Source organism: Raphanus sativus, chromosome 4 (assembly GCF_000801105.2).
Source record: "Raphanus sativus cultivar WK10039 chromosome 4, ASM80110v3, whole genome shotgun sequence".
Lineage (NCBI taxonomy): Eukaryota > Viridiplantae > Streptophyta > Magnoliopsida > Brassicales > Brassicaceae > Raphanus > Raphanus sativus.
The window spans coordinates 35,071,074-35,081,955 of NC_079514.1; the positions used below are offsets into that span (position 1 = coordinate 35,071,074).

General features: G+C 34.3%; 3 protein-coding genes across 3 annotated transcripts; 1 reads left to right on the forward strand and 2 right to left on the reverse strand.

The window, feature by feature from the left end:
• Nucleotides 1–883, reverse strand: LOC130510529 (uncharacterized). The gene is made up of 3 exons (XM_057006923.1): nucleotides 811–883; nucleotides 490–711; nucleotides 1–408 (listed from the first exon to the last, which is right to left on the reverse strand). Exons 1-3 carry the CDS (start codon nucleotides 862–864, stop codon nucleotides 118–120), a joined length of 567 nt encoding a protein of 188 aa, XP_056862903.1. The 5' UTR covers nucleotides 865–883; the 3' UTR covers nucleotides 1–117.
• A 60-nt stretch (nucleotides 884–943) lies between these two features.
• On the reverse strand, nucleotides 944–3,779 carry LOC130511326 (uncharacterized). The gene is made up of 5 exons (XM_057008255.1): nucleotides 3,008–3,779; nucleotides 2,828–2,927; nucleotides 2,336–2,725; nucleotides 2,142–2,271; nucleotides 944–987 (listed from the first exon to the last, which is right to left on the reverse strand). The coding sequence occupies exons 1-5, from the start codon at nucleotides 3,604–3,606 to the stop codon at nucleotides 944–946; spliced, it is 1,263 nt and encodes a 420-aa protein (XP_056864235.1). The 5' UTR covers nucleotides 3,607–3,779.
• Nucleotides 3,780–6,131: 2,352 nt separating this feature from the next.
• LOC108837194 (ethylene-responsive transcription factor ERF042) lies at nucleotides 6,132–6,416 on the forward strand. The gene has a single exon (XM_018610260.2). It carries the CDS (start codon nucleotides 6,132–6,134, stop codon nucleotides 6,414–6,416), a length of 285 nt encoding a protein of 94 aa, XP_018465762.2.
• The last annotated feature ends 4,466 nt before the right edge of the window (nucleotides 6,417–10,882 follow it).

Here is a 10,882-nt window from a genome sequence, read left to right on the forward strand (position 1 = left end):
TTTTTAAAATTTAAATTCGTAAATATAAAATTAAAATTTAAATTAAAAACATATTATTTAAAATTCAAAGTCATACAAACGAAAAGAAAACATTTAGAGTTTTTGAAATAAATTAAACTACGGGGTTTGGAAGTCCGGGTCTGGCATGTTCGGGAAGTCGACGTTGGCGTTCGGGTTCATGCTCCTCATCATCGCCATCATTTGCTCGTTCAGCTTCCTCTGTGCCTCCCAGCCCGCCTCTTGACTCGCCACCATGGACTCCAGCGCAGATATGCGAGCATCCTTGTCCCTCATCTGGCTCAGAAGGACTTCTTGATCAACATAGGACGGTGGTGGTGCAGAAGCAGACGGAACCGAGGGAGACCGACGAGCCAAACCGAACAAACGGCCCTTCTTCTTTGGAACCGACTGAAAAAGAAAGTGTAAATTTAAATAATATAAAGATTTAAATAATATAAAAAAGGATTGAACTTTAAAAAATGAACTTACCGCTTCAACGATTTGGTTGATCCGAACCCGAGGCAAGCCGGTCGATCCCGTCGAATCGTCATCCTCGGTTTGAAGCTGAGACACTTCCTGTTCCATCTGACTGTCGATGAGGGTGACCACATCCCTCACAACACCATCATCAATCTCGCCGGTCTTCTTGTTGGTATACGCCGTCTTTATTAGGCGGAGATGATCAACCGGCTCCCCCTCATTTTCTTGCGCCTTGGAAAAAACATAAATTAAACAAACATTAGTAATTAAAAGAAATGCACAAAAAAATATTAGAATCTTAAATAATATAATAAAAACCGACAAGCTTACCAAGCGATCTCCCAGACTGGCTAAAGACTGAGCACCCAAGTTATGGACGTACATGCCCTTCCCCTTACGGTCGCTCTTGTGGTTGGTGGAGTTGGTGGAAGAAGTTGCTCTGACTTCGTTCTTACTCCTATGCTCACTCAACTCCCGCCAGACCGTCGGGTCCATCCCCTTTGGAACCTTTAAAAAAAAATTGTTAAATAAATAAAAAAATATTTTAAAAAATAAAAAAATTGTATCATAAATAAAAACGAACCTTGTTTATTTCCCACTTCTTCTTCCACGAGTGCATCTGCTTCCCATAGTTGTCCATAACTTTATGGACGAAGTGGTAATAGATAAACAACGTATCATCGGCATTCCAGTTGAATTGTTGCTGAAAATAAAACACAATTAGTAGAAAATTAATATTAAAGATGAAAAAAATAAGTAAAAAATAAGTAAAAAATAGAAAACTTACCGCAAACTGTTGAAACCACATATGCTGCTTCTCGAGAGGGAAGTCGGTGAAAGTCGGATGTCCATTGTCGAGGGACGAGTACATCATACTGTTGATCCATCCGCTGATCCCGTTCCCGGATCGGTCAAACCTAATAAAAAGAATTAATTATTTTAGAATTAAATATTTTAAATGAATCAAATTTTAATGAAAAAAAAATAGGTTTAATTACCATGTCTGACTCTGTCAACGTGGATACTGAGTGAGATATGGAAGATGGTCACGACCCGGCTGTCGAACAAACTCCGCAACTCTCAGAAGTGCCGGATGAGCAGGAGCATGAGCAGGAGCAGGAGTGGGTGCCACACCGGGAGCGGGAGGAGAATGAGAGGGAAATGGAGAAGGAGATGTCTGGTAGGAGCTGTACGGCGATGCGGAACCCGAAATAGAGCCGCTCCCCGAACCACCACGACCACGACGCTGTCGAGAGCGGGTATGTTCCTCTTGAGACCTTTATATAAATAAATTTTATTTAATATATACAATTATTTATTTAATTTGTTAATATATTAAAATTGTTTAATAATTACAAAAAATAGTTTTGATATATTAAAAATAGATTTAATATATAAAATAGTTTTAAATATTAAAAATAGTTTAATAATTACAAAAAATAGTTTTAATATATTAAAAATAGTTTTAATATATTAAAAATAGTTTAATAAATAAAAAAAATAGTTTTAATATATAAAAATAGTTTTAATATATAAAAATAGTTTTAAAAATCAAAAAACGTTTTAAAAATCCTGTGCGTGAACGACGGCTTCCTCTGTGAAGTCGGTGAAATCTACTACAAGGCCAACTCCTGCTACATCTTCTGCTGCACTTAAGTTACTGGATGTGATTGGTTGTAGTGGGTCTTCCAGCTCAGAACTCCCCTGAACTCGGCCTCTCGGGTTGAATCTGGTAACAGTAACCCATGGATCATCTCTGTTTCTTATCCGGGGGTACTTGATATAACAAACCTGTAACATTTTAAAAAATTTTAGTACAAGTTTAAATTATTACACATGATGACCAATAACTTACCTGATCGGCCTGAGAAGCAAGAATGAAAGGATCATAATATTGCAGCTTTCGTCTCGAATTAACTGATGTAACACCAAATGCATCTGTTCTCACACCTCGATCTGGAGTGATGTCGTGCCAATCACAATAGAAAACAGTACAGCGCAATCCAAGCAGGCCTAAATACTTGATTTCCAAAATCTCATGTATGTGTCCGTAGTATACATCATCTCCCGATGCAGAACAAACGCCAGCATCATAGGTCGTACGCGAACGTTTCGTCTTTTCAGTTGTGAATGCATATCCTCGAGTACAAAATCTCGGATATGACTTCACAACATAGTTTGGTCCAACCACCATCTCGCGTATCCAATCGTCAAATGTTTCACCTCTGGCCAAACCAGCAGACACCTATTAATAGCACATATATATGAGTATAAATATGTGATAAATATTTTTTTAATTTCTATAAATATGTGGTAAATGATTTTTTAATTTGTTTAAGGCACTCACATAAGTAAACATCCATCCAGCAAATTCTCTTTGCTTCATTTCTTCTAGTTCTGCCTCTGTAGCGTATCTATATTCGAACCGCTTTTCTGCCATGAAAATCCTGTGAAGACAAAAAATGTAATTAATTAAGATATAAATGTTAATTTGTTAAAATAAAATTTTGTAAGATAATAAACTTACCTCTCATATTGAAGAACATCTTCGCAGTTGGTGAGCAAATATGTTTGCAAATGACTGCGCTCCTGCTCAGTAAGTCGACGGTCCTTTGATTTTCCGCTAAGTCGTCCAACATCTGTGAAAATGTCAGGAACCGTAACATGGTATGTTGCCCGTTCGCCTCTATCATCGTGCCGTGCAGGTCTTCTGTTTTTGGTCTGAACTTCTGCTGGAAAGTAGTACTCAGCAAAGTTTGAAATTTCTTCATTGATCATCTGTGCGACTATAGAACCTTCCACCCTACTTAGATTTTTCACCATCTTCTTCAAATGGAACATATACCGCTCATACAGATACATCCATCTATACTGCACAGGACCACCAAGTTCCAATTCTCTTGCCAGGTGAATAACAAGATGCTCCATAACATCAAAAAATGAGGGAGGAAATATCTTCTCAAGGTTGCACTGAATCATGGCTATGTTAGTCTTCAGATTTTCAATACCTTCAAGAGTCACTGATCTGGCGCATAAATCGCGGAAGAAAGCACTTATCCCTGCTATTGCTTCATGAACATTTCGTGGTAATAGTTCCTTGAAAGCAAACGGAAGTAAGCGCTGCATCAACACATGACAATCGTGACTTTTTAAACCAATAAACTTTCCTTCCTTTCTGTCGATACAGTTACGCAAATTAGATGCATAACCGTCTGGAAACTCCACATCGTTTGAAATCCAATCGAAGAACGCATTTTTTCCCTCTGCATCAAGTCGGTATATGGGAAAAGGAGCCCTACCATTCCTATCAACATGAAGTTCTGAACGATCACATATATCAACTAAATCCAGTCTTGACTTCAAATTATCCTTTGTTTTACCTTGAACGTTAAGGATCGTGTTCATGAGGTTGTCAAAAAAGTTCTTCTCAATGTGCATGACATCTAAATTATGCCTTAGCAAATGATCCTCCCAGTATGGCAGATCCCAGAATATACTTTTTTGTGCCAGTTATGTAGGTTTCCAACAGCATCTACCGGAAAACGCGCATGTCCACCGACGTCTGGCGTCCTTTCTGCACCAAAATCTCTTAGTTGTGTCTTCAAACCTTTCCCACTAATTTCTGCAGGTGGACTGTCAAACACCCTCTTGTTCTTCGTAAACAAATTCCTACTCCTACGATAAGGATGATCAGGTGGTAGGAATCTCCTGTGACAGTCAAACCAACACGTTTTCCTTCCGTGTTTTAGTTGGAAAGCATCAGTATTATCTTGACAATATGGACATGATAGCCTTCCATGCGTTGTCCATCCAGATAACATACCATATGCTGGAAAATCACTTATTGTCCACATTAGTACTGCCCGCATTTGAAAGTTTTCTTTACACGAAATATCGTATGTTTCAGCACCTTGAGCCCATAGTTGTTGCAACTCATATATTAGTGGCTGAAGAAACACATCAAGTGATCTCTTAGGATGCCTGGTCCGGGAACGAGAATGGAGAGAAACAAAAACTCTCGTCGCAAGCACAAGTTTGGGGGTAAGTTGTATGGTGTAACAATGACTGGCCATAGAGAATATTGTCTTCCACTCTTCCCATACGGGCTGAAACCATCAGTACATAATCCAAGGTAGACATTTCTTCTCTCATACGCAAAGTCGGGATACTTTGATTGGAAATGTTTCCACGCTTTTGCATCTGAAGGATGTCTAATCTCACCATCTGTTGAGTGCTCCGCATGCCATCTCATTCGTTGCGCTGTGCGTTCTGAAAGATACAACCTCTGCAACCTTTCCGTCAAAGGCAAATACCACATCCTTTTATATGGCACTGGAACTCTTCCACTCGTATCTTTATAACGAGGCTTCCCACAAAATTTGCATGTAGTCCGCTGATCATCCGCCCTCCAATAAATCATGCAGTTATCGCTGCATACATCTATTACCTGATAAGATAAACCAACCCCAGCTACGAGTTTTTGAACCTCGTAGTATGAACCTGGAGCTACATTATCCTCAGGTAGAATACCTTTAACAAAATTAGCTATCGCATCCACACAGTCTTCAGCCAAGTTATAATCTGTTTTAATGCCCATCAGTCTCATAGCAGATGATAAAGCTGAATGACCATCTCTGCAACCTTCGTACAATGGTTGCTTTCCAGCATCCAACATTTCATAAAATCTCCTAGCTTCTGCATTGGGTAAATCTTCCCCTCTAAAATGATCATTTATCATCTGCTCAGTACCTACACCATAATCTACATCCGCCCTAATTGGTTCTTCTAATCTAACCGCCGGCTGAGGTTCACTAGTACTACCAAGTTCATAATCAGTTTCCCCATGATGATACCAAATTTTGTAACTTCGTGTAAACCCACTCAATAATAGATGAGTCCAAACATCCCACTCTTTAATAACTTTTCTATTTTTACAATTAGAGCAAGGACATCTTAACTTATCTGTTTCTGCTTCCGGTTGTTGGCGAGCTACCCTCATGAACTCGATTATACCTTGATTGTATTCTTCCGTTAGCAATCTCGTGTCCGGATCCAAATGAGGACGATCTATCCAAGAACGAAAATAATTTGAAGAAGACATGTTTTTTTGGAATCAAATTCGTGAGACTAGGAGAGAAGAAGAAAAGAAATGGAGTGAATGAAGAGGAAGAGGGGTGGCTGTATTTATAGATGAAATTGTCCCGGCATACTGAGGAAATTTCGAGGAAATTTCGAGGGAAACAGCCATCTCCTCGAAATTTCCTCGAAATAGTTTAAATCCCCAACGGCTCACCCAACGGCTCTCTAACGGCTACAAGATGTCGTCGAAATATTAGAAATATCCGTCGATTGTTTCCGACGACCCTGGTTTCCTCGGTATTCCCTCGAAAAATACCGAGGAAGTTGGTCTTCCTCGAAATTTCCTCAAAAAATAGTGAGGAAATTTCGAGGAAACCCCATTTCTTGGTTTCCTCGGTATTTCCTCGATATTCTGTCAGAAATTTTCGAGGAACTCATTTTCCCTCGGTATTTCCCTCAGAATCTGCGTGTTTTCTTGTAGTGTTAACTTTCCAGAGCTCTCAGATTCTTTGCCACGACCTGTCTCGCTCAGCCCAGCCGACATCCAGGCCGCAGCAACAAAGGCTGCATTTATGAATATCAAAACATTATCGCTTCATCTCGAGGATGAACCGCCATCTCCAACTAGATGTGAGACTGAGACTAGCGAAGAAAAGGCGTCGCCCCAGTCTCCATCTACGCTTTCAGAGGAGCTAGGAGAAATAGTGGAGTTGCCGACTTTGGACAACGAGTTGAAGAAAGATTTGGCGTTGTTCGACTCGTTGGAAGGGCTAGACTGGATGCCTCCATGGTTAGAGGCTACCCAAGAAGAGTTTACGTACCCACTTTTCCAAGAAAGCTTGTGGAAATATGAGTAAGATTAATTTCTTGAAAATATAGTTTTGTTTCACCAAATATCGATACCCATAATATCTTTTACAACGTCAAATTTTCTTGGAAAAGAAAGTGTAAGCAACACATACTATAAGCTTTCCATGTTTCTTTTTATCGTACACGTGATTGTGTTATTAATATCTTTTTGGGGTCACTAATCATTCAAACTTTGTGTTTTTCCCGAGAAAATTAGAATTTTGTTTATCTTTAAAACACAAAGTCAAAATACAAAAATGGAATACCAAAAAAAAATCCATTGATAGAATTTCCGGAGAACAAATAACTAAACTTTGTTTAATTAATTTAATATTGCTTTATGTTTTTTTTTTGAGCAACTATTGCTTTATGCTATTGCTAGGAGAGAAAGATCAATACGCCCAAGAAAAAATCGTTATTGGAAATATAAGAAGAAAGAAAACAGACTAGTACAAAGCTCTAAGTAAATTGTTTTACATTGAGATTCCCATATTCGACGTCTGATGTAAATTAAAACACAAGTAGGTGACAATACAAATCAGCTGTACGTAAGGTATCTCAGATATGTGTTCACTCTTTTGTTCGGTTGTTCTCCGACTTTATTTGGGTACCAATCAAATCATGTGGGTTTTGGCTGAGTTCAGCGTTCAAAAAGTCAATGGAAAATAAATACCACATCAGTAACCATCACGCGTATGTTCGTCGTCATGATAAATTGACCTCTAAAAAAGGAACCCGATCGAAGAGATTCCCACTACATCAATAAATTAACTGAATCTATGACTTATAGATACCATCTAATGGAAATATTCTCAGGATCCTGTTAAATCGTCTTTGGCTCGTTTGCTTTTAGTGGTCTACCAAATTTGTAAACGGCAACGTCACGTATGCATGAAGAAAATTTATAAAGGGAAAAAAATGAAGAAATTTTATAAAGGGATCCAATCAAATTGTTTATTCGTGTGCAGTACTATATTCGTTTTCTTCATTTCAATCGTACTTATGCTTTTTTAGCAAAAAAAAACTAATGCTTTTTCAAGTTGGAAAATAAGAAAACAAAGACAAAGACATTACTTAAATTTTTGATTGGTCGGATTATCTCACTCAATAGGTGTCCCCTACCACACCACAATGTTTTCATGTCACTTTCACTCCTTGATTAATTTTCTTTTAACTGAAGATTTATTATTTTTTCTTCGGAAAAGAACTAAAAATAAAATGAAACTCTTTCCCACCTCTTTCCTTCAGTAAAAACCTTAGACCATGCGCAACGGTGAGACTCATTAGAGTCCTTAGCGACAAGGACATTTCTGATTAATCTGGAATATTTCGGTTTTTTTTTTTTAAAAAAGATGACTATTCACGAGTCGCCACGTGGTCAATGGACCCGTGAACAGTGTCACGGATCAATCCTTACCAAAGGATTTTAAACATTCTTTTTGACACACACTCGAAGAAAATGAGCTACACACTTCCTAAGGACTCCCTCAAGAACTCTCATTATGGATGCTATTAGTTACCTTTACAGAGATAGCTAGCACAGGGAAAAAAACGTCAAGTTTGTCCCGAACCAATACCAAATATTACAGAACCAAAATATTTTATAAAATCGATTTATTATATAATATTTAAGTTTTACAAGTAACCAAATATACAAATATATCACACGGGAGCTCAACGCTCAAAATATCATCAACATTCTAAATATATACTTGTATTTGAAAAAAGCAAAATACTACACTAGCTTTTGTTAAGATCATGCAGTCGGTACATTTTTTCACTAATGGTACCCTGCAAAACAAGCAGAGTCATGATCAGCTAGCTTTCTCAGTGAATTCGGTTTTCCACTACCCGCAAATCAGTTCCTCAAAAACTTAAAGTAAGAATCATCATGCAAGATATCATCATTATACTGTTACAAAAAAAAGATATCATCATTTATATGCGGGAGCGGTCTTAGGTAGAGATGTGGTGGGGTATGTGCCACACACTGTTTTAATTTCTTCCCTTACTAATTATCTCAAATTTATGCAAATACCCCTAATATATGATTTATATATGTGCTACATACTATATAAGCTGCTGGATCCGCCCCTGATTATATGCAATGACCATTGCATATTAATGCATACTCAAATATACTGTATGTATATATATATTTTACTCTTTTTTTGTTCACACATATGTATATATTTTACTCTTTTTTTGTTCACACATATGTATATATTTTACTTTAACTTCCACAGTTCCACTTGCAGCTTTTCCACTCCTTTAACATTATCTCATGCATCCAAACAGATGATAGCCATAGAGGCGAAATAATTTCACATATTTCGGCTGCCTCTAAATATTAGCACACCCGGAGTACGGCATCGTCATGCGTATCACGACCCAAAGCTGTAATTTTGTTCCTCTGTCCTTCCATGCTGATGGATTGTCAAACGGCCATGAAAATACTGCAGAACGGAAAAAGATGCAAAAAATGCAAGTTTGCGTTTTCACTGACAAAAGTATAAAGAAAACTTATTAAGTGGAGACAGAATAATAGTTGTGAATTAAATATTTTATAGTATTTAGTCTATTTACTTATATAATAATATTTTGAACTCTTATATAAATACTGCTAAATTTTAAATAATAGATAATTATGTAATAAATTAAATAAGATCGCACTATAAAGGTCAATCTATTATTTTAAATATATTAAAAATAAGCTGAATACTTATAAAAGGAAGGGAATATATTTAATAAATTTAATTTGTTATCATATATTGTAATAATTATTTTAATTATTAATATTTGTTATTTATTTAAATATATAAAATAATTTTTGCTCATTTATCACCTTCTCCATGACTTTAGGTTGAGTCACTAGTTTTCATTAACAATTTTAATTAAGCTGATTAAAGCTTTGATATCTTTAATGAAGAATTACATAATTTATTATTTAACTGACTATAAATTAATATTATAAAAAATATCTAAAAAATTAATGAAAAAAGTGTTTGAAAAAAGTAAATAAAATATAATTCCATGTATTTATTTTGTGTTTATCTATGTTTTCTTTCTTATTTGTTAATTTTTATAATTAGTAGTATATATACACACATAATAATTAGATTTATCATTATACTATAATATTTAAATATTTTTATAAAATAAAATTTATTTATATTTTTGTAAACTTAATCTGTCATGGTAAATTTTTTAAATTATTAAATTATTAACAATGTATATAAGCAACAACAGTAAATCTGATTTATATTTGTTTGTTAAAGTGATTTTTCGTGGTATTTTTTATTCTTATTATTCAGTTGCAAGAGTAACATTTATTTGTTGTTAAAGTAGAAAAATAACCTTTATTTGTTTTATTTTCCTATATATTTTTATTAGGAATGAAAATTATCTTTTAAAAATATTTTCAAAATATCTGCCTCCAAAAGGCAATATTTTCAAATTATTATTCTTCTATCTATAAACCTTATATTTCTAAAAAAAAATTAACTTAACTCTTTTTTTTTCAAGAGTTTCACCAAATTATGACTTTGTTTAAATTAAAATTTCTTACAAGACTATTATGTAAAGAAAATGTGATTTTTTATAAAATTGATATTTACTAAAACGATTTTTAGCCATAATTATTAAAGTGTTAAAATTAAAATACCAATTGAAAATAAAAATTATGATTTTATAATAATAAATACTATTTTACAGGAGAATAGCAATATATATTTTAGAGTAAAAAAGTATATAGATTGACTATAGTCTATTTTTCTCTATTATAGCATTTAGAAATGAAAATAACAATAATAGAAAATACTCTTATCTTATACATTTCATATTAGTGTTTTGTTTGTCAACATGGTTTGTCTATTTGAGTGTTTATTTAGTTATTATATGTGGCATTTCACAATATAATTATACATATATTAATAGTTTTATTTATTTTGATTAATGTAATAAGTAAAGTTGGATTCGGTTTAAATTCTTGTATTTTTTTTTGTTTTGAGATTTTGTGGGTTTTGGTAATTCCAAGAATTTGGTTTAATAACATCAATTTATATTAGAAATTATATATTTGTTCATTTAATTTGATAATTGTTTATAAATTAATATAATAAAAGACTGGTTAAAGATAACAATATATCTTAAAATAACAAAATACTAATGTTGTTATCCAAAAATAAATGTCTTTAAATCAATAAAACATAAAAATTAATAAATTGAAAGATTCATAAAACAGTATAAATTTATTTTTTATTTTTAATTAATATTGCATTTATTAATAAGTATCTAACAAAAATAAGTCCGTATGTCGGCATGTGTAGACAAAACATCTAGTATAACTGATCTAAATAATTTGTATTAAGTTCCGTACAAGAATTTTTTTTTTTGTATTAACAATAAAATTATTTTCTAACTGTGACAGCTTATACAGATTAACTGTCATTCTACATATTTAATTAAAATTATC

What these genes read in the sequence shown, in the direction of transcription:
- LOC130510529 (XM_057006923.1), bottom strand. Translation starts at nt 864, where the DNA reads ATGTACGTCCATAACTTGGGTGCTCAGTCTTTAGCCAGTCTGGGAGAT. An exon ending in CCAGTCTGGGAGATCGCTTG is followed by an intron (nt 712 to 810) that starts GTAAGCTTGTCG and finishes GTTTTTTCCAAG; the next exon opens with GCGCAAGAAAATGAGGGGGA. An exon ending in TCAACCAAATCGTTGAAGCG is followed by an intron (nt 409 to 489) that starts GTAAGTTCATTT and finishes TTTCTTTTTCAG; the next exon opens with TCGGTTCCAAAGAAGAAGGG.
- LOC108837194 (XM_018610260.2), top strand. Translation starts at nt 6,132, where the DNA reads ATGAATATCAAAACATTATCGCTTCATCTCGAGGATGAACCGCCATCT.
- LOC130511326 (XM_057008255.1), bottom strand. Translation starts at nt 3,606, where the DNA reads ATGCAGCGCTTACTTCCGTTTGCTTTCAAGGAACTATTACCACGAAAT. An exon ending in GATGTTCTTCAATATGAGAG is followed by an intron (nt 2,928 to 3,007) that starts GTAAGTTTATTA and finishes TTGTCTTCACAG; the next exon opens with GATTTTCATGGCAGAAAAGC. An exon ending in TTGCTTCTCAGGCCGATCAG is followed by an intron (nt 2,272 to 2,335) that starts GTAAGTTATTGG and finishes AAAATGTTACAG; the next exon opens with GTTTGTTATATCAAGTACCC.